We start from the raw sequence: 23634 nt of genomic DNA on the forward strand, positions 1-23634 counted from the left end.
TATCTATCTATCTATCTATCTATCTATCTATCTATCTATCTGTCTATCTATCTATCTATCTATCTATCTATCCTTAATCCACCATCCATCCACCAACAATCCACCCACCTATCTAAAATAATAAACTAATCTTTCCAACCAACTGTTGGAAATCTGCTTTTAATAAACAAATGAACAAAGCAAAATCCAAAATAAAACAAAATAAATAATAATGCTGTACTTCCAGAAGAACATTAACCTAACTCTCCATGTGACGTTAATGTCAAGTTAGTTTTGTTGCATTTTGTTCTTTTATAAGGTCTCATTTTTCATGTGTTGTTCAATTAAAGTAAATTATACTGAATTTGTGTGCAATTACTGAAGAAAAAGCAAAAATAAATAAATAGCAGGTTTTCTGTTTACAAACATTATTGGACGATGGCTTAACCAGGGATTAAAACCACAGATGGCAGGTATACGATTACAAAGATGATTTAAAGATCCTTGATAAGTTTACTCATTAGTAACTTCTTGTGGATTCTATTACTAATTACTTTACTCTTCCAACACTATCTTATAATTTAAAACTGATATAAACTTGTTGAACATGTTATGTTCCCTTGTTTCTCAACACTGGTTGTGCTTCTGCTCTCCCTTTTTGACAGCAGCATTGTGAAAGCATTAGTTTAAATTAGAGTTGGGCCAATAGCGCTTTTAGCATCGGAAATACTCAAAAATCCTGCCAAAAGTAAGGGAATCGGGATCGGCGAGTATTTCTGTCTCAACACCATTCAATACCAGGGAAATGGAGTCATAATTATTTTTTCCTGCCCAACCCTAACAGACTCAGGAAGCAAGGCAATCTTGAATTGTTTTGAATTGGTAGGTGGAGTGCCGCACTGACAGCATAGGTCAGCAGGCTCTCAATTGTGGAGCGGTAAAAGGTCACCAGCAGCTGTGTGTTCAGATGTTCCTTCCTGAACACGAAGTGTAGCTGCTGCTGTGCCTTCTTAACAAGCGCTGTAGTATTCTCAGACCTAGGAGAGGTTTGCAGAGACTGTACTGTCTCTACACGCTCGCTGTCGATGTACAGGGGTGTGGGATAGGTTCTGTTTCGCCTAAAATCCAGGACGATTTCCTTGGTTTTTGTGATGTTCAGTGCAAGCCACCACTCATTATGTTTCAGGACCTCCTCTCTGTAGGCTGCCTCGTTCCCCCCTGTAATCAGCCCCACCACCGTCGCGTCGTCTGCAAATTTGATAATGATGTTCTCTGGATGAGCAGGACTGCAGTCAGATGTATAAAGGGACTAAAGTAGTGGGCTCAGCACGCATCCCTGAGGAGAGTTGGTGCTGAGAGTACAGGTGGAGGAGAGGTGGGAGCCAATTTTCACACACTGGGGCAGGTTGATCAAAAAGTCCTTTATCCAGGCAGAGACGGGTGGTGGGAGCCCCAAGTAGGATAGTTTAGGGACCAGAATGTTTGGGATTATTGTGTTGAAGGCTGAGCTGAAGTCAATGAAGAGCACCCTGATGTAGCTCCCCTTGTGCGCCAGGCGGCTCAGTGCTGAGTGGAGAGTGATAGCTATGGCGTTCTCAGTTGACCTGTTCGCCTGGTATGCAAACTGGTGTGGGTTCAAAGTTGGAGGGAGACAGGCTTTAATGTGCTGTAGGATGAGTCTTTCAAAGCACTTAGGACGGGATGACGGCTTTTGCCAAAGACAGGTTGAAGATGTCAGTGAAGACCTGTGAAAGCTGATGGGCACATGCCTTAAGCACTCTCCCAGGAACTCCATCTGGGCCTGTAGCCTTCCTGGGGTTCACTGACCAGAGCACACGTCTTTTGTGCTATACCTGTAGGGTGAGTGGGGGGGTACTGGAGGCTGGTGGGGGTTGCAGTAGTGTGGCTGAGTGCTGTTGTTGAGACTCAAAGCCGGCAAAGAAACTGTTCAGCTACTCTGCAAGCGCCTCATTGGAGTCCCCAGATGTGATATCACAACCTCTGTATTTTGTGATGTTCTGTATACCTTGCCACACCTGGCAGGGGTTATTGCTGATGACTCCTCATAATCTGCTTTTGCAGCCCTGATGCCTTTCTTCAGGTCGGCCTGAGCAGTGCTGTACAGAGCTCTGTCGTATGACCTGAAGGCTAAGTTGCGGGCCCGAAGGAGCATGTGGACCTGGCTTGTCATCCAAGGTTTCTGATTTGGGAATACCCTTATTCACAGTGACATTCATAATACAGTACTTGATGTAGGCCAGTACAGTCTCTGTGAATGTTTTCAGGTCCTCATGGTGAAAGGTATCCCACTGGGTGTGTTCGAAGCAGTCCTATGGTTGGGGGAGGGCATTGTCAGCCCAGGTGGTGATTGTCCTCTTTGTGAGCTTTGATTGCCAAATCAGAGGGGTGTCGCTAGGGTGAGAAGTAGGGGAGGTGGTCTGACAGGCCCAGGTGGGGGAGGGGTAAAGCTCTGTAAGGATGCTTGATGTTGGAGTATACATGATCCAGTGTTGTCCCCTCTAGTTGGGCATGTAACATGTTGGTAAAATTTTGGAAGAACTGATTTAAAATTTGCCTTATTGAAGTCCCCGGCTAGCTCCTGCAGCCGAGGATCAGACCGCTATGGTCCCCGCCTTTGGCTGCTGCCCAGCTTACACTGCACCTGACCCCTATGGCCCCTCCTACAGGTGGTGAGCCCACGGGAGGGGGGTCCATGTCACCTTTTTGAGGTGAGCTCAACAGGGCCCCATGGGCAAAGGCCCGGCCACCAAGCACTTGCCTCCATGCCCCACCTCGAGGCCTGACTCCAGAGGGGGGCCTGGTGACCCATGTCTGGGCAAGGGAAACCTCGGTCCATAGTTTTAATTGTCATAGGGGTATCTTGTTCATGAGTGAGGGAAGGATGGAGCGGAAGATCGACAGACGGATCGGTACGGCATCTGCAGTGATGCAGACGCTGCATCGGCCTGTTGTGGTGAAGAAGGAGCTGATCCAAAAGGCTAAGCTTTCGATTTACTGGTCGATCTACGTTCCCACCCTCACCTATCGTCACGAGCTGTGGGTAGTGACCGAAAGAACGAGATCGCGAATACAAGCAACCAAAAAAGGTTTTCTACGCAGGGTGGCCAGGCTCTCCCTTAGAGATAGGGTGAGAAGCTTGGTGGGCTCAGAGTAGAGTCACTGCTCCTCTGCTTTGAGAGGAGTCAGATGAGGTGGCTCGGGCACCTGGCTTACAGGGAGGCACCTAGACGCCACCCTGTGAGGTGTTCCGGGCACTTCCCATTGGGAGGAGGCCCCAGGGAAGACCCAGGACACATGGGACGGACTACATCTCTTGGCTAGCCTGGGAACGCCTCAGGATACCCGACAACAATCCATGTAGATTCCACTGGTCACGCTCTCTCTTCCAGAATGTTAAAAGTGTGGTGAAAGTCACCGGAAATGATCATCTTTTGCTGAAAACCGATGTCTAATAAGTCCAAACGGTTGTAGTGATGTGTAGCGCATATGAGCAAAAGGGTAACACACAAAAAACACAAATGAAAGCACAAATAAGGAGAGCTGTGAGCCAATGTGTCCGTGCACGCTGTCACCTTTAACTAAAAAAATGTGAGAAATTTTGAGGAGGGGGTGGTGATATCTATTTGTAGTTAAGTAACTGAAGAGTGAATGTGTGCCTGTTTGCATATATTTTTAACAAGTGGAGTCATTAAGTGTGAAGTAATCACATGAATCCACATTGAGGTCATCATTAGTTCATGATGAGCAACAAACATTCATGATCCTCCATTAATGCATCAGTTCATCATGAGCTTCGCATTAGTTAACTATATGTGTACCATTAAGTGTTGCAGCGAGTAATTGTTTTGATAAAGAACACTGTTTTTATCAAACAAAAAATTCTTATGACAAATATTCAGATACATATATTTATATTATTTGTATAATTTTAAGAATTAAGTCTCATGATGTGGAAATTTTGCATTCTGAAACACTAAAATAGCACCACATAGGCTTCACTGCCTTTGAGACTTGTAGAAGCTTGGCATGCTCCACAATCTTGTTCTTTTCTTGGAAAAGGTCTCTAGTCCACCTGGAATTCTGAATAATTTCCATCCATCTTTTTAGGCGCCTGGGAAAGTTAACCGTTCTGTCATCTCAGCCATATGCACCCAGTTTTCTGCCTTCTGTCCCCTGGTTGTGCACACACTGGATGCAATCATGTATAATTTAGTTTTTGTTTAATAATGATAGTTTGATAGCAACATTTTGATAATGATCACCTCTAAATAAATGATCAAAAACTAAACTTATTACAAAAATAAAAATAGCAATACCTAAATTTAGATGAGTTTAAAAGGAAGAGTTTTTCCTTTGCATTTATTCTGAATGGATGAGTCTTTCCTTGCAGCTTTGAAGCGTGACTACTGAATGACAAAACAGGAAACTCTGCTTTTAGCTCGCGTTATCGACGGTCTGCTGCTCTTGTGTTCTCTTACTTCTCACGGTTGAAGATCATGAACTCCTGCTGCACCACTTCAAGGCACTCCTGTAGGTAGTCGTTCTCCTGCAGGCAGCCAACAGACAAAACATCCCACTCACCATCATCATTTTGCCCACCAATATCATTATCATCATCAAAAACAACAGGGAAATTAAAAAAATGTTACGCCATCTTTCATCAGTCAACTGCCTGACCTCTGAGGTGACGGCATCTTTTTCCACCTTTGTTGCTCCTTTTAAACAAGTCATGAATTGTTTGTGAGCCCTCCTCAAACTGGATGTTTGGCCTGAGACAAAAATAGAAGCTCATATTTCCAAAAGCACTCGGGGCCATGACAACTGCACGGAAGGCTTCATAATTTAATAATCTTAGTAATAATGCAGCGTGGGGGCACGCACACACAAAAACCAAGTCTCATAAACCTGCTTTTGTTAGAGGCGCACACTGATCATGCTTGATAACACATGGCACACACAAACACACACACTGACGTTAATAACACTGATGTCATGATGACTGACTGATGAGAACAGGCTGTTTCTCATAAATACAGTGAGAATAACTGTTCTGTGGTAAATAATGTCTCAACGAAGCAGAACGCCAAGCGATGAGACAAGGAGACTCCACGTCTGAATATGCAGTCCCATCTGGGTCCAGGATTTAACAAGTACTCATTATGCTGGTAATGGAACTGAGATTTATTGTTATTATTATTTATCTTGTGTTTCAAAATCCTTTTGTTCTGGTGTAATAGTTCTAATTAGGATAATATATTACAACAATAAGCCGATTATAATCAATACATCTTAGGGGGAGTAAGAACTATTAAAGCCAATTGTTCTCATTATTGCTTAATTTTCTGGTTTCTTTTAATTATCCATTAATCCTTTGGACTAATGGCCCACTGTGGTTTCCAATTACAAAATAATTCACTGACATTAAACAAAAAAAATGAAACACTGAAATGAGTTTCCTTGCTAAGAGTTAAAAAGAGGAGGATATGAAAACCAGGTCTTATAGTTGAAGGCAGTACCGAGCTCAACATAAAGACAGAAACATTTAGCCTGGCTCTTTTCTATCCACTGTAGGAATTTACTAAATTAAATTAAACTCCGATAACAGTTTGAAAATAAATCATTAATATTCACACCCAATCCCACAGATCATCCATGTTAATGTGGTGTGTTGACTGTTCACCACAAAAAAGGGGATGGACTCACTCTGATGGATATAATGAAATATTATCTTGCCTTTAATGACTTGTTTCTGTATGGCTTTAACATTTTACACTTTTTTTGACAGTTTTCAATGACATCAATGACAGTTTTCTGTCAATGATGCACAGGGCCGCTGCTAGCCATTTAGCTGCCGTAAGCCCAACCTCTTTGTTAGATGTAACTGTCTTTTTAAGAACAATGTTTCACAAAATCAGTTCAGTTATGACAAAAATATTTTGTTGTACTAATGTTTACAGAATGTCACTGAACATGTCAGAAGCTCAGAGATCACAAACTAGTCAATCAGCGCAGGAAACAATGGAGGGAGGGGGTGTTCTGTTCATGTTTCTCTTTGTGTGCATGAAAAAAGGATGGAGCGAGTTGGTACATGGCTGATGTTAAGTTACATACTCTGAAAGAACAGACAACGTTGTTCTTGTTTTTAAGGTGGCAAAGAAAAGAAGTTAGTTTAGTAAACGTAGTCACGGGCAGACAGGGTTTAGTGCAGGGTGGTGTCATTGTCTTAATATGCCACGTGTTGTATAGATTTTCATACCTCTTCACCACCTCCACCAACCGTTTCTTAAAACTATTCATTTAACCTTGTTAAACCTTTCGCATTTTTTCCACAATTTTAGGAGGTCGGCCAGCCGGTCAAGGCAGATGGCCGCCCTCGCTGAGCCGGGTTCTGGTGGAGTTTTTCCTTCCACTGTCACTCCCTGCATCATGCATGCTCAGGATGGGGGACTGAATTGAAGACAAGATTCAATGCAATCCATTGTTTTTTTGTTAGAGGGGCAATTCATTTTTATAAATTGGCTTGTATGAATGCAGTTATTGTAAAGTGGACATGTATGTGGATTTATTTTAACTGGATCAAAAATAATTAGCTTGAATTGATATGATCTGTGAAGTACCTGCTACATAAATAAAGCTGAATTGAAAAGCAGAGCTAAAAGCCCCATTACTGAATATTGGAAGATTTCCCCCTGACAAAGGCTTATTCAGTATCTGTCTTACATCCTGTTTCTTCCCTTAACTCCCTTCAGCAAGTAAAAGTCAGTCTGATTTTGACTCTTGCTCTCCTTCTTTTCCTTGCTTTCTCCAAAAATATCCTCCTGGACTACTTCGCTGAATCAGCCACAGTCACGTTCAAAATGCCCATTGTGTTGATATCCAGTTGCAAGCATTTGGCACACTGCCGTAAAGTGAAATGCTGCTGATGGGGAAAAAAGTGTGGTTTCTGAGCTTCTGGACACTGCTGGGCAACAATGACACTGAGAAGTGAATAAAAAATGTCCATGTGGCATCAGAAGCACAGTTTTAAAGAGTTTTAAAGTCGGAACGTTACGTAGTGCTACTTCATTGAGACAAGAGCTACTACAGCTAGTTTCAAACATATAAGATTAAAGTGATCATCATGATGTCACCCCTAGATTTTTTTTTTAAATGACGGTTTTAAAGGGTTTGAATTAGACTTAAAACACTTTATTGTCCATTGGAGAGCAGTGGAAATCTGACTTTGACCAAACGGCTCACAAAAGTAACATGCATGGATACTTTGCATGTCTATTATAAAGCAAAGTCAGTGATAGCTAAGTCAGTGCACTTAGCTATCACTAAAAGAAAACTCATCCTTAACGATACTCAGCTTAAAGCCGTAACATAATTTTAACCAACAGACTTTAAAAAATACCACCACATTCAGGATGGAGGAGTTTCATTTAAACTAGGAGTCACATATACAGCATGACAGTAAGGAAAAGATTGTCTGTTGGGTATAAGAATAATCAAAGAAGACTATAATTAAATACAGGTCAGCTGGGTTTTTTTTAGAAGGCAGCACGTAGATTACCATCTACTATTACTATTGTAGCAGTTATTCATTTAGGCTGCGAGCTGAGAATAGAGGCGATTTATAATAGCTGAAGGAGAAAAAAGAAAGGGTAAAAAAAAATGAGCTGGCTCACAGCCAATCTAAAAATATGCTGTTTTGACAGGAATTGCCAGACTGGAGACCAAGGCAGACCTGAGCGGCATTGTTATCTCAGACCAGCTCAGGTTGTTAGTGTGCACTGTATCGATGAGTAAGACTCCTGCAGCAAGTAATAATAGTTGCAATGTCTGGGTATTGGCATCCTCTTTGCAATCATTTGCTTTTAGCACCTACATACTGAAATTACACAAATAAAATGTACACAAAGTTCAAATTAACAGGGATCACGTTGTTGTATAACAGCAAATAAGCCTTTTAATTTTAAAAAATAAGTTTTACAATCATCAGAGGCAGGAGAATAAATGCTTTTTCACAGATCCTAACAGCTCTTAAATCTTAACAGAACAGGTTGGTGCATTTAAAAGATTTTGCTAATTAATTAGGCAGTTTTATATTTTCTTATTTGTTTTAGTCTTTAATGTTCTTTACCTTGTTTGTCTCTTGTATGTGTTTGCTTTTAGTACTTAAAATGATTTTCTATTCCTTGTTTTCTCAAGTATTTGCTATGAAGACAATCTTACAGAGTAAAAACACTAAGGCTGAGAATGTACTTGCTTTTTAATTACACGTGCAATGGCTGCCTGGTTTGTTTTGAGTTTGTTTGAAGCATTGCTTGGGCTCCCCAAGAAGCCAGTAGGGGCAATTTGACCGAGTGTAAGGTCAAAGGGTAGTGATGGGTAGAAATGATGGATATCTGTATCATTGCTGCTGGACAGTCACAAATTTGATAGTCATAGCTGGTGAGAACTATTTAGGAGTTGGCATAGAGACATGCAAAAGTAAGTGGAAAAAAGTCTGAGACCGTTACAGCCAAACAATCTCCTCTGTTGCCGCCATGTTTATCGCTTATGTTCACACCCTACAAATTCGGCCACTCAATCCAGTCTGAGTTCTCTCATGGGCCCCCTAGTGGAATCCTCCATTCACATGCAAGTACGTGAACAATTAAACTCTAGAGTCTAGACAGAGCTGGTTGCCTACATGAAAGTGAGGTTAAAAAGTGAGTATATTCTTGGCTGAACAAACAAAAAATCTAAATAATCTCTTTTTCAACAAAGTACTGAAAAAGCTTCAAAAAGCATCAAAAGCCACATTTTAATTTTCTATTATTTATTTCTCTGTTTCAGAAACTAACCTTTGTATTTCATTTTACTACTGATTCAAATTTTATAAATGAATGATTTTTTTTCATATGTCCCTTTTGCTTCCTTAAATGTATTTCTGGGAGTTTTTTTAATGCAATAATATTTCCTCAGTTTTCAGCCTTACATCACTTTGAATGTTAAAAACTAATTACATGAAAGGGTTTACATTTTTTTTTTCTTTGCTATAAAGTTTAAAAGGTTAATCCATCCGCTTTAAATACTGGAAACAACTGGTTTTATCTCATGCTCTTTCCTTCAACTTTGAAAGAGACGTTTATATCAGAGCCAAAATACTGTAAATAAACATCCAAAGTACTACTGATGCCTAAAAGAGGGGAAAGCTTAGTGCATAAGAATACGTAACTCACAGACTGTGAATCCTTGCTGTTGTCTCTAGAGCGGTTCTTGGCCAGCCTCTTTTTCTTCTTGTGAAGCGGACGTGACTCCAGGATCATCTCCTCTAGCTCAAAGGTGGGGTCGCAGTGGAGACGACCTTTCTGTGGGAAGGAGATGCACACCAGATAATGAGAAAGACAAGCGGATACACACAGCTCACCCACAAAGCTTCTGTACACAATGCACTGCACAGAATGAAAAGCCCACACAGACACTCACACGCAGGAATTTACTGTAAGTGCAGATGTGCACACACAGAAGTGGGATTCTATAAAGAAGCTGCTTTCGGTTTCCTTTGCATTATTTAGCTGCTGCACATGTTCATTATGATCAGGAACTATGAAGGAGTGCTTGTGTGTATTTTAAAATATTTATCGTATCCGATATTGGATTGCTTGACACTAACATTGGGAACAAATCCAGCCTCCATCTTCTTCTCATACACAGCGTCCCAGTTAATGTCAGCGAGGTACGGAGATGTCTGCATATCAGATAGGCTGGAGAAACGGTGTTCTGGGTTCACCGTCAGTAGCTGCAAGAAAAGGACGCACACAAACGGTGTTACTGGCATCACCTTCTGAACTAAAATATCACCTTCAAAACTTGTCTCCTTACTCACAGCCGGGCTTCTCTCTCCGGGAGGTGAGATAAAATGAAGGTGAAAAATAAAACTTTATATGACTTTTATCTGTGTTTTTCCATTTTACTGTTCAGTTTGAAATAACAGGTTTCAAAAAAAGATGTGTAGCTTGTGTGTGTGTGTGTGTGAGAGAGAGAGAGACAAGACTCATTGAAGTGAACACAAGAAACATTTCATACATTTTGCAATTTTTCATACTAGGGCTGGGCAATACGACCTAAAAATAAAATCTCTTTCAAACCAAATCTGATTTTTATCCTTTTCCTTCTTAAAAACATATTAAACTTATTGAAAACAATATTAAAATCAAGGCTTTTGCATACCAAATGTGTTTATTTATATGAATGACAGCAAAAAAGGTAATAACGTCATAACTTGTCCACCATATACACTTTCATATCTTGCACAGAGATATCCAACACAGCTGCAACTGTGATCTCTTTCCATCAGGATATCTATAACCAGATGCACAGCTAAACTGTGAGGGTGACACTTCATTGTATATCTTAGTCCTTTTAATTCGTGCCAGGCCTTAGCATGTTTTCTTGTTTCGTTCTCTCTGTATTCACTTTATATTAAAATAGCTGAAAGCTTTATAAAATTGGTCTGGTTTGTTATTCTTCTGTTTCTTCTTATTTACACAAAATGATTTTGAAAATGTGATTAAACAGTGGCCCATTAAGACCACTTGCAAACCAGCATAGCATTTTAGACTCAAATAGACCATCCAGTGACTAAAAAATGATTTGTGCACATTTTAGTATTTCATAACCTAAAAGAAATGAAAAATGTCTATATTGAAAAACTGTATAACTTTCTTTCAATTTAAGGAGATTGACTGAGCTGGACACTTACCTACTCAGCTAATTAGCTTAGCTGGAGTATAGCTAACATAAGCCGTGTAAGGCTAACACTGCTTGGCTAACAAACCAATAGTAGTAATTTCTAGGTTTTAGTCTTTGCTTAGAACCACTTCTTTGCACTGGCTTTTAAACACAGCAGAGCTGGACGTTTAATTTAACTTGTTATTAGTTTTATTATGTTAAATATGTTTTGTGTTTTATTGTTTTATTTGTATTCTACAGCACTTTTGGGCAACTGGGGTTGTTGTGAATATTATGTATAAATAAAGTGGAACTGTTTCTTAACTAATACAGGGTAGCTTACAATATTAGCTATCCTATAATGGGAGTCTGGTTGTCCTGTAGTCTAGTCTTCAAAGAAAACACCTTTAGTTAACCAAAACTTAACAAACCAATTGAAGCCTGTTTCTGAACTTGAAACCCACTTTGCTTTCAATTCCTAGTAATAGTTTAACTTTTACTTCACCCTGCTAATTAGTTTAGCTAGGTTTTCAAAGCTAAGGGCTAGTTAAGCAGTGTTAGCTAACCCACAATGTCTGTTTACCTTGTCTGTTTGTATTTGTACTTTTATTGCCCAGTAGAAAAAACTAAAACTTAAAAACTGAATTTCTCTTCACGATTAACTCTGAGTTATAATTCCACCTACCGTATACCTCAATAACCCATATCTCACCATGCTAATTAGCTAGGTCACCTAGCTAGAGATATAAGTTACACATAACCTACTAATTTGACAGATACTTTGAGCTGCCATTTCATAACAAAGAAGGTCTTAATAATTTTTTTCAATCAAGAAAACACAACCTCAGATGGCATCTAGCAAACACACAGTAATTAGCTTAAAAAGGCAGTAGATGTTGAGCTTTATTGCTGACTCTGAAAGGTGCAACAGACTGTGATAACTCTGGCATTATATCTTACAGTAATTATTATTGCTATTAGTTATTGTATCTTCATATTTCATCATTTTTAAGTTTTTTTTAATATAAATTCTGTTCTAAATTACATGGTTTCACAGTTTATGTGAATGTTCACCAATTAATGAAGTGCCAAAATGAGCTTATTTCTACTGAATGCATTGCAAGTTAAAAAAATCTATTAAAAAAATTAAAATGTTAGCAAGTCAAAGACCTTGTACGTCCATTTAAACATAACTAATATGCTGATATGTTAATGTATTTTATAGAACTGAAATAAATACTTTAAGATCACAATACAGTAATTCATTTAAAAAACTTGATATTTTTAATTTTTCAAAAAGCTACTATTTTAACAACACATCTGCATGACAGTGGTTCAAAATGATTCCAAATTACTATCTTTGTAAATAGTGGTAAATATTTACTTGTTTGTAAGATTATGACATGCTGTGTCCTCAACGTCATAACAACAACAGCAAAAAAAAAAAAACAATAAAAAAACATACTGAATTTAATGGCACTTTTTCCTTACTATTGATCAGAAACATATATTTACTTGTATATGGAGAATATTGCGCTCCACTTAAAAACCCTGAAAAAATGTGTTGCCATTAGACTTTACTCATGTTGTTTCCAACAGTCGGCACTGTTATTCAAATCAGCAGCTGATTAGTTTTGAATCAAAACTGTTGCATCAAATGAAACTAATAAACACCACACAAGTAAAATCAGTTATCAATGAGAGAAAAATGAAACCGGTGCTGATAAAAAAATTTTTTCTCCCATCTGTTTCACATTTCACCTCAGGGTAAATGCTGCAAATGATAATAGGATGTGGCTTTAGCTGTCATGTTAACTCTTCCTGTGCTTCCTTTTCTTCCTTTAGTCATAGGATGATTCAGTTTTCTCCTGCAGGGCAAGTTAAGTATATCTTGGTGGAGTGTACACATGGTCATTAATCAGCAGTAGAGTGGAAGAAACCATCTCTCCATCCAGAACACTCAGTCATTCAGACAGAGTACATAGTCATGCATCGACTAACACTCTGCCCAAAACAGAGCCATGGTTCTTCATATTTACTGGAAAAATCTCATCTTAAAACAACAACAAAAAGCAATTATTTCCAGGGGGGATGACATCATTTGTTCCCCGAGAAACTTCATTTGTTCGTGACAAAAAGGAAAATAAGGTTGGCTGTTATTGCAGACAAAATGAGCCAGAGGGAAAATGTTTAGCATTTTTATTTCTGTTTGACGCAAAGAGAATTGTCTCATCCATCTGGAACATTTTTACTTGTGAAAATATATAATAATTTGGGCCTCAAATATCAGGTTAAATTTCTCGTTATAAGAAACACAGGTAGAAAAATGCCTACACTCACCGTCTTCTTTCTCCCACTTGCTTGATTTCCTCACGTCCTCTTTCTCAGATTCCCATCTGTCATTTTTTTTTCCTTCTTTGCCCTGAGGGACCCGACTTATTCTCCCTCCTTCTAGGAGAAGTTTACCAATGCAACATCCATACTCTTCTGCGACTTCAGTGTCTATCTCAATATGCACACAGATATCACCTCTTTATTCCTGTCCTCCTTCTGTCCAGCTACTCTTTCCAGGGACGACCATCTGTGTCCAGGCAGCAGGTTCAGGTTAATTCTTTCAGACAGATTTCACTTAATTAAAAATAACCAACTGAATGCTGCAGTGTGCAACACTTTTATTTATTTATTTACTTCTTATTTAATGTGACGTTTTCTCTACATTTGATAGAAAACTCACTGTGTTAGATTTAATAGTTTGGTAGAAATTCTTGGTGGGAGTTTAGAGAAATGTATTTCTATAACATCAACAAGGCAGAGAACAAAACAGCCAGGACAAAAATTCAAGGTTAATTAGTAACATGACATGCCTCGCTGCTGCTGGTGGTGTTTGTCAGTTTTACTTACTGGCCAAAGAAAAGGTTAGTGCTGAGTTAGAAAAATAAAAAGTCTTTACTAATGAGGAAACATGATAAAATCCGGACTGACAGTTTATTGAATCAGAGATTCAACAGAGATTTTCACAACCACAGATTTTTACTGTCTCCTCCCACAATATAAATAATAAAAACCATAACAAACAAAATTTACTATCAATGTTTTAAGCAAACCAACCTCTACAATGACTTCTTCTTTTTACACTATATAGTCATAGAAAGTATGAGAATTAAAAGAAAAACAAATAAACAAAAACCTCTTTAGACTACCTTTATTTTGCTTGTCAAGAACCTAGTGTTTTTTTATTTTATGGCGCACAATGGCTCCGAGTAAGCACCCTCAATTTTGTTGTAACTAACAGTGCAATTACAATAAAATTTATCTTATCTTATCTTACCTCATCATCAGCCTTAAGACTTGTTTATGCTCCCTTTGCAATGTGAATTATCACATCCATTCAAACGTGGTCAAATGTCGCTGCCCCCACACTCCCATGCGTGCTTTACGTTGGCATGGTTGTTACTAATTACATCCACTAGAGGGCAGTGGGCGCTTCTGACGCTACTTTCAATCGCAAATATGGCGACGATGGAGGAGATCATGATCAGGAATAAACAAAAAACAGGCAGTGCAGTAGACGGCAGTGAGCATGGATTCTTCTTCTTTGTTCTTTTTGCTGGTTGCATGTAAGCTATACTGCACAATGCTGCCCCCACAATTTCCAGTGGTACTACTCCGTCTATGCATCTGCAAGCTCTCTGGAAATAGACTAAAATATGCAAGACATGAACGCAGAGGACAGAGAAAAGGCGCTGAGCATGACTCAGCCCTCACATGCTAACTTGGGGTATGTATTCTGTGCAAGTCAGTTAAATCCCAGTTCTCTTTACCCAGATAGCATCTTTAATTTGTGTGAAATCTGTAAACCAGCTCCTTCAGGACATACACCCTTTGACTTAACCCCTTGATACCTGGTGTCTCAAATTTGCTGCAAACTCTTTATGGCCTTCTTTTGTCTTTTTACTTATTTTTATCCATTTAATTTATTAATTTAATTTACTACTGTTTAGGCAAAGTTTTTTTTTAGATATTTACTTTTTAGTTATTAATTTAATATTTAATTGTGTTTTATTTAATTCCAGTGTTTTTCTTTTTGTTCTTTTTTCCTTATTTTATTGTATTTCTTTTGTTTTTATGTAATTGTGAAAGAGCGGAGGTTGATAAAATTGATTTATTTATTTGCTTATTTATTTTAATGTGACAAACCCGTCTTTTAATGTACTGAGACGTTACAACCCTCAAAAGCAACAGATCTTCATGAATAACAAGTTGTAAGTCTAAAAAATGAAGTTTTTGTATGAAAGATATAAGAAAGATTAAATAAATCATCAACATAATCTGAGCCACCTTACTGAACTGGAAATCTGCTGAATCAAGTATACAATTATTATAGTAAACCACAAGTAAGCTGGTCAGCTTCCTGTAAATCATAAGATGAAATGGGTGTAGTTAATGGACGATGGAGGAAGGATAAAGTAAAAGGCAAAACATTTCACACCATTTATCAGATCCAGCTCACCTTCCTCAAAAGGGACACCAGATCCTTGGGCCAGGCTGGACTGTACTGGACACTGACTGTACTGAAGAGCTGGAGCAAGGATTCCACTGAGTTACTGGCATGGATGTCATAGGGCCTCTGGTATTAGGAGAATGTGGCAAAAAGTAAAAGAAAAAAAAAAAAGAAAAAAATCAAGAAGGTGAGGAGAAGCAGGCGTGTGCAGAGAAGAAAGTTCATATGTTTTTGCTGCTACGATGGCAACTATGGCTTACCCATCCACGCAGCACTTCGAAGGCTGTCACTCCCAATGACCACCAGTCTACTTCAAAAGCGTAGCCCGTACCGCCACTTACAAAGGACTGGAAGATCTCTGGGGCTAAAAGCAGCAGACAGACAGACAGCTCATGTCTGCAGCAGGAAAAAAAAGCTTCTCACCACAGCTCATGCATGCAGGGGAATGAAGAAAATGTTTTGTTCACCAAAAACAGAATTTTCCCCTCAGTCATGACATGAAAAATAGTACATTTACCTCAGATTTTACCGACTTAATACCAGATCTGACTTGTAGCAGAGTAACATTACCCATGTAGGGCTTGGTTCCGGCTAATGCTGTGGCTCTCTCTCCGTCCTTTATTATCGTTGCTATGTTGAAGTCTGTCAGGTGAGCGTGACCTAAGAAAACACAAGGACAAAAATCCATCAAAACATTTGTGGTAATTGTCTCTGGTGACACAAAAAGGAAATGTCTTAGCATTAGAGCAGAAAATGAATTAAATGTGACATTTCAGTGAACTGGATGGTTATTCTGTGCGTCAGTCAGAAGCCCCTCAGTCCTCTGACCCAGACACTGGTGTGTCTCATTATCAGGCTGCATACTTGTTGTTTTAATAATGATGGACTCTCACTACTGTCTACACGATGTGTATCTGAAATAATTAGATCATTATGCAAGTCCCACTCTTCCTCAGTTATGCCCTTTGAAACACAAGCATTTACTTCCAGGTATAACGTGTCTATAGAGAGACATGAATCGGGTTAAACTAAATTATCTGTTTGTAAAGACTCAAATATAAAAGTCACACTTCAGGTTTAGTTTTTATGTTTATTAATATGCACTGTTCCCTTTTTAAAAATAAACTGAAATAAATAAGAATATTTATACAACTTTATATACAACAACATACATGCAACAAAAAATATGTGATAATTTTTACGGAATTAAGAAAAATCGTTTTTTGTTTTCTGAATTAACAACATAATTTTTTGAAAAACATCATTTCCTTCTCTGTTTTATTGAAATAATTAGATAATTTTTTCATAATCAATATACAATAAAAAAAGAAAATGTTCGATTGAAAAAAACTTTAATTAATGTAGAAAAACTGAACAAAAAATATATTTTTATGTTAAACTATGTATAACTATAATTCAGAAAAAGAAAAGCACTATATAACTTTTTTATACGCAGCAGCCGAGTTTTGCTTCACGCACCACGTCACATGCTAGCAAGCGGCCATTTTGAATGCGCACAGCAAAGAAACACAAGAAGACATCTGAGGAAGAGAGGAGAAGAAAGATAGAAAGAGGGCAAATAATAAGACAAGCGTCAACATAAGACTGTCTTTTTCTGGCTGGAGAGATCTCACAGTACAGGTATAATGCAAAATGGATGCTGCATTAGCCGTCTATAGGAGGCACATCACTGAGAAAATTGCAAAAGTTCTGTAGTTTGTCCTTAAAGCATTTCCAGACACACTCTGCTTTGTGAAATCTGGATTTCATGACTGCATTGTTTGGCAAAATCACTTAACATAGAGATATCTGTGCCGTGGATAGACTACTTACATGTTCAATTCTAATAGAAAGTTAGAACCAGCAGAATGTCTTGAAGGTTTCTCATACAGTCAACAGTGTGGCAACCAGGACATTTCAGTAAGAGACTTGATTACAGATGTACTGGAACAAGAACAGTGGTCCAATTAACTGGCCAGGCTGAACTATAACAATGACTTAACTCATTGTTTATGGATCCTAAGTTGTGTTACTGCTTTTCAAAGCAACACAGATTAACAATCAGTCCTTAGATTTAAATTTCTTACATGGCAACAACTTAATATCAGTTAGGTTTCCATATAAAATGACTTTTAGAGGAGAAATGACTGCCACAGCTTTACATGAGAAACAGGTATTAATCACTACTGCAAGCTAGATAGCACAGAAATATGGACTAAATTTAGCATTGATGCTAGCCTAAGGCTAACTTGGACGTAAGACCCATGTTCCACAGTCTCGATGAAAAAAGTGAAACATGACTTTAAGTTTTTGGTCTGTTATTTTGGAGCATGTAATGAAAAATAACTGGCTGGAAATTAAATGTGGTTCAAATTGTTGCTCAGGGCAAACTATTTTCTAAACTAAATTTTCTGCATGTAAAAAAAAAAAGAAAGTGTTTTCATGCTCTTATTTGGTTATCTATGCTCGCCAAGCCAATATGTCCTTGAAATAGTCAGGAGCTGAATAACACTGAACAACAGATGCATTCAGAGTATAAATTGAAATGATTTGAACACATACAAGACCTCGACAGACAAACCAAATCTTTATGGAACTAGATTCGAATGTTGTCATGTTTAATTTCTTGAACACTCACACACAAAACACACAATTAATGTTCTTACCTTGTTCATCTAATAGGATATTGTCTGGTTTGACATCTCTACAAGAGACAAAAAGACAGAAAAAAGACGTTCATGTAAATAACTAAAATGTACTGCATGTCAAATGTTGATGTTAAACTTTTTTCTATAGGATATTTAAAAATAACAAGGTTGACCAAAGTGCTGTTCTAGTTCATTTAGAAAAGAAGAAACTACCAACCAATTAAACAAAAACACACAAATACAATAAAACTGACAAGTGAAAACAAAGAGACACAACATAAAAACCTGATGCTAATTAAACTGAACTTGAATTAGAAGCCAACGTAATATGGTAAGTTTCAGATAGGGTATGCATGGCTGTGAGGATATTAAGTGTAGGTTATTCCAGAGTCTGTGGGTTGCCACTGCGAAAAACCTAATGCCCCCCATGCTTTAAACTAGACCTCAGCAGCACTAAGAGCATCAGGTGAGATGTCTAAGTGACCTTTTGGGGATATACAAGTGGACCAGATGGGTACCATACCATTTAAAACTTCAAAAGTGAGTAAAAGCGTCTTAAAATCAATACAAAACTGGGGAAACAGCCAGTCTAAACCTGCTGAAGAAGCAGTTATATGATCATGTGACCTGGTAAAACACATACATGCAGCAGCATTCTGGACTAACGGCACGTGATGGTGAGACAAGCAAGACCAAGACGATATCAAAAATTACATGCATGAAAAATATTGCAAGGTCCTTTGAATGAATTTAAGAGTTTGCTTTGACAATTTGCCACAACTAATAAAAGCTACTCTAGTTTAAAATAACTATCTAAAAACACTTAAAGGTTTCTAACAGTTGAGGAATAGTGAGAAGCATGAGGTATAGGGGTAAAGACAAGTGTATCAGGTAAGTGATCCAAAGATGAATGATTTCCAAATACAATAACTTCAGTCGTTTTTTCATTTACGGTTAAAAAAATTCTGTGTTAACCAGTCTTTGACATCTTGAAGGCAGGTAAAAGCTGTAGTGGGAGGGAGACATCCAATTTAGAAGGTAAATAAGTTTGGATGTCATCAGCATAACAATGAAATATGAATATATATTGTACTGCCTGAAAATTGATCCCAAAGGCAGCTTATATAACGAAAAGAGAGTCAGAAATGGATCCAAAATGGATCCTTGAGATGCACCACCACAAATGGAGGCTGAGGATGAGCATGAATAAGATTTAAACCATGATGAAACTTTAAGACAACTTAAACAGGTTGAGAAATTACATGGAAAAAAAAAGAGCTCAGGCTGAATTTCACTGTACTAAAAACAACCAAGTAGGTATTTTTTCAAAAATGAGCTCCAGCTGCAGGACTCTGCCTCACAGGAAAGTTGCTTCAAGTGTAAAACAAAACAAACAAACAAACAAACAAACAAACAAAAAACAAAAAACAAAAAACAAAAGCTAAATAAATAAATATACATAACTAATAATAAATTTCACAGGCAGATCACAGATGAGAACAGTATTTATTTTCTTTAAATATTGTTATTAAATAACTGTCAACTATTTAAATAATGAGTCAAGCACCATGTTATTTTTGTTTTTTTTTTTGGAGCAGAATTAGTGATTAATGAACAAAGAACACAGTTTAAACCAGGGAATGTGGATGTTCTGTTTTTGCAAAGCAATCAAGTTAAAAAAAATGTCACCATGAGCAGCAACCTTTCAGAGAGAGATTGGTCAACCTAAGTTTGTTCTTCTTCTTCTGTTTTTTGGTGGTTGGCAAAAATGAACTGGCACATTGCTGCCACCAAGTGGTCTGGAGTGTGGACCAGAGATTTCCAGAGCTCAAGAGATTTCCAGAGCTCGAGTTGTCAAAATATTAGTTCCTCTGCTTTTCCCAATCCCACGCGCCCTCACGAGTCAATAGTTAGAAGATCATTAAAAACTCCTAGCGCTGCCTCAGGTAAATGGCAGGATTTTTGTCTACATGGTCATATTTCTCCTCAAAATTTTGACAGAAAACCAAATTTAGATATTGGCATATAGTTAGAACAGTTACATCAAGGTTTTTCTTTTTGATGACAGACTCCACAACAGCGTGTTAGAAAGCAGCTGGTAGTCAGCCTGGTGACAATGAAACATTTAATAAGCAGTCCCTCTAAGATTTCAGTGGTTGTTGGTGATGTTCTGACCTAAAATCACAAATTTCGTGGCAGCTTTTGTGAAAAGTTGAAACAAAATGTATTGTGGTTTTTAGTGTTTTTTTTTTTTTTTTAACGGGTTCATTTTTATTGTAAAAGCACCTCAAATTTATATCAAAAAATATTATTCATCATATTCCAACTTTCTTTGTTGTAACAGGCACATTGGGAGAGTATTTCACTACTCAGCAGAGTGCTCTTGAAGCTGCAACAAATTGTTCAGACAACACAAATATAGTGACTTTTTCTGGTGTTATTGAAGACTTTTGGAAACTGACGTGAAAGCACGTTTACTTCTTCACGATGAGCAGCGTTTCCTCCCCTCCCCATCCGTTAGCGCTCACAGCTGCAGTTAGAGCAGGAGGCGTTCCCCTCTGCTCCATGACCAGACTGAAAATGACTGAAAGCTCGTAAAGCTAACACTAGCTGATCCCACCCTGGCTTATCAGAGTGTGGACAAAAACATTGAAAAAGTTAGAAGTACCTAACATGTTGTTGACTTTTAATTACATAACAGCTGGAGCTGCTAGTTAAAGTACTTAAAATGACACTTTAACTTTAGGTCTTTTCATTTTGGGCCAGGGATATTTAGGGAATAGGGAATTATAATGCAATTAAATGCATTTTTCCAGACATTAATAGAGGTTCAGTTTACAATATTAATGTCAGTGTCTATTATTTGATTCAGATGTTCACTAAAATCGATTTAAATAAAAACAAAGATGTTGCTTTTTGGGGCAAATATTGTAATGCAATTAAAATGTGATTAATTGAGATTAATTAATTATTAGGCCTGTAATTAACCTGATTTTTTTTTTTTTTTTAATTGAGACCGATCCCCAATATATATTTAGAAAAAACCTCTTCCCTCACCTAACCTAATCTCCTCTGGGTAGGGTGGGTGGCTGTTCATCTCAAGCTCAGGACCTCTACCAGAGGCCAGAGAGCTTGGGGGTCCTGCTCAGTATCTTAGCTGTTCCTAGGACTGTACTCTTTGATTGTCTGATGTTTCTCCAGGTATGCGTTGGAGCCACTTCTCCAGTGTTGGGGACACGGCCCCCACTGATCCGATGACCACGGGTACTGCTGTTGCCTTCACCTTCCAGGCTTTCTTCTGCTCTTCCTTGAGGCCTTGGTATTTTTCCAGTTTCTTCTGTTCTTTTTTTTCCTCTGGACCTCTGTGCTCTCCTTCAGTCCAGGCCTCTCTAGCCATTGGTGGGACTTGTTTATTTCTGCCACTTCTGCTATCTGTCAGTGGTACATCCCATGCAGGGGTTTTCCTCTCATGGTGGTTCCTCCAACACTTTCCCTTCCAGGTTTCATTGCCTGAAGACATTCACTAACTGCTTACCTTGGATAGTAGCTCTGATGCTAACTAGTTCTCTGCTCTTTGAAACAGTCACTGTGTTTACCGCTTGGTTTATTCACTAAAAGCTGTTTTTCTTTAGGTTTTTGTGTGTGTGTGTTTCTGGTACTTTGTTATTTTGCTGTGATACATGTTTTTGTTTGTTTTTTTTGTCTGCTTGTTCAGGACAATTTTGTCAGGACAGCTTTAGCTCAGGAGAAAGACCAGTCGTCTTTCTTTCGGTGGATCGATTCTAGGCTTCCCTGGTGACATGCCTAAAACCTGCATTGCTTCCCGATGTGTCTATTAGGGTATGAATGTGTGTGTGTGTGTGTGAAAGGGTGAATATGACGTGCAGTATAAAGCACTTTTAGTGGTCAAGCTGACAGGAAAAGATGTATGTACAGTCCATTAACCATTTTGTTTTCCTGTAAAGGTCTATGATATTCTCTGTTGTGTTTCTGTATAGGTGTAGTAGTTGGTTTGTTTTCTGATGTTTCTGGTCGATTGAAGGCCATTTCTCCCTGTCTGGTGTATCTTTATCTCCTCTTTCTTTTCTCTGCTCTCCTCTTGATTTCTGTTCACTCTTTACCCTTAGTCTTCTGTGCCTTCTGGTCAGGTCCAGCAATATTATGTAAATTCAGTAATAAACAATTATTCAAGATAAAAAAAAACAAACAAATAAAATAAGAATAAAAAAATGTATTAGATTATCAAGAGGAGCATTATACTCATGAAGCTCCCCTTGGCAAAGCAAATTTGTTGAGCATCACACAGCAGCCAGACCATCACTCTGCTGCTACAATGCTAGACAAGTAAAAAAAAGAAGCATGAAAAAGCAGTTTTATTTCTTGCTGTTAGAAAAGTGTTTCATAGACTCAAGGCTTAAACTAAACGTCTAATTCAGTTCATGTTAGTCATCACTGAACTTGAAGTTGTCCTAGTTTGTGGTCAACAAGGGAAAGACTGGAATCAGACATGCAGCATGTGTTATGTCTGTAGGAGGTGCTTAAAGGCTGATGCATGTGTGAATTACATGTTGATGCAACATGTTGTGTGTGTGTGTCAGTAACAGCACAGTAGGGACGAGATCCTCTTACTCCCTGCATTTCAACTGTTCGCAAAGGGAAGGAGAGCCCAACCATCACAGATGTGCTGAAGGCGCTTGCATGTTTAACTGTACATGCTTATTACACTGGGAACTCACGCACACACACATGCACACACATGTTGACTTTTCCTAGCCCTTCCAGCACTCTACGGGTAATTACCAGAGCGCACACGGCTTATTTAATTATGCTGCACACCACGCTGGAGTGGAGAACACACAAGGCCTGCAGAGACCATATACACACCCTGTAAGCCTGTGTGTGCGTGCTGCATCTATGGAAACCTACATTAATGCTAATACCATCTGCCAAGATTCTTGAAGATGAGAGGAAGAGGACGTGATGGGGAACCCACGGTACAAAGTAGGAAGGAGATACGTACACAGGTGGAATCCTGACATGACACTTTGAATTTACGTAGCATTTAATTCATTTTCAGCAACTGCATACATGTCATTTAAACATGAAACTGCACATACAAAGAAGTATCTTTTTGTACAGGATCACGTCTAAAGAGTGAGCTGGTCTATGAAGAAAAGTAAAGCTGTCATGGAGTGCATGAAGCAGCCAGGGGAGACGACAACAGAAAAGAGAAAAAGGGACTCTCCAAGTCTACTTCCTTTCTCTCCTAGGACTAATTTTACCTCCCTGGGCATGGTGACAGCTGACTGTTGCTAGGAGACCGGATACCCTTCTTTCTTCAGTTGGTGCAACAAAATAATTGTATAGTATTCTGTTGTCAAAAAACTTACAGAGTGGAACTAAACAGCGGCCATGTTTACCAAGTTATTCACTAAAATATCAGATCACCACCACCAACTCTCAACGAGTCGGAAGATGATCTCATTCACTCAGTCTCGCTGTGAGGCTGCTGGCAGATGTAGTGGTGCGTATATTGCATACAGCGTACTATACCCCCATCTGAGTACCTAAAAATAGCCACAGATGCACATCAGTAAAGGCTACATTCAATCATGTGTTAAGACTCAGCTCCTGAGCCACAACATGAAGCAATGACAAATCCCAGCGTTTATGAAAATTAGAGGTGTATTTCATTAAATGTATGTCTGGAGCCAAAGTCTAGAGAATATAGAGCAAGATGAGACATGACAGAATAAAAAACAACTTGATTTTCTTGTAAGAAGA

At 38.5% G+C, this 23634-nt stretch overlaps 1 protein-coding gene across 1 annotated transcript in view; it reads right to left on the bottom strand.

The window, feature by feature from the left end:
• LOC121655782 (serine/threonine-protein kinase 32C-like) overlaps nucleotides 1-23634 on the bottom strand; it is a 134132-nt gene that overhangs the window by 3447 nt on the left and 107051 nt on the right. Inside the window, exons 5-11 of the mRNA XM_042010623.1 lie at nucleotides 17869-17906; nucleotides 15773-15862; nucleotides 15463-15566; nucleotides 15212-15328; nucleotides 9644-9769; nucleotides 9210-9338; nucleotides 4479-4546 (exon numbers count right to left, since the gene is read on the bottom strand). Coding sequence (XP_041866557.1) covers nucleotides 4479-4546; nucleotides 9210-9338; nucleotides 9644-9769; nucleotides 15212-15328; nucleotides 15463-15566; nucleotides 15773-15862; nucleotides 17869-17906 — 672 coding nt within the window. The remainder of the gene's footprint in view (nucleotides 1-4478; nucleotides 4547-9209; nucleotides 9339-9643; nucleotides 9770-15211; nucleotides 15329-15462; nucleotides 15567-15772; nucleotides 15863-17868; nucleotides 17907-23634) is intronic.

The sequence above is a fragment of the Melanotaenia boesemani genome, chromosome 16, assembly GCF_017639745.1.
Source record: "Melanotaenia boesemani isolate fMelBoe1 chromosome 16, fMelBoe1.pri, whole genome shotgun sequence".
In the NCBI taxonomy this organism is placed as follows: Eukaryota; Metazoa; Chordata; class Actinopteri; order Atheriniformes; family Melanotaeniidae; genus Melanotaenia; species Melanotaenia boesemani.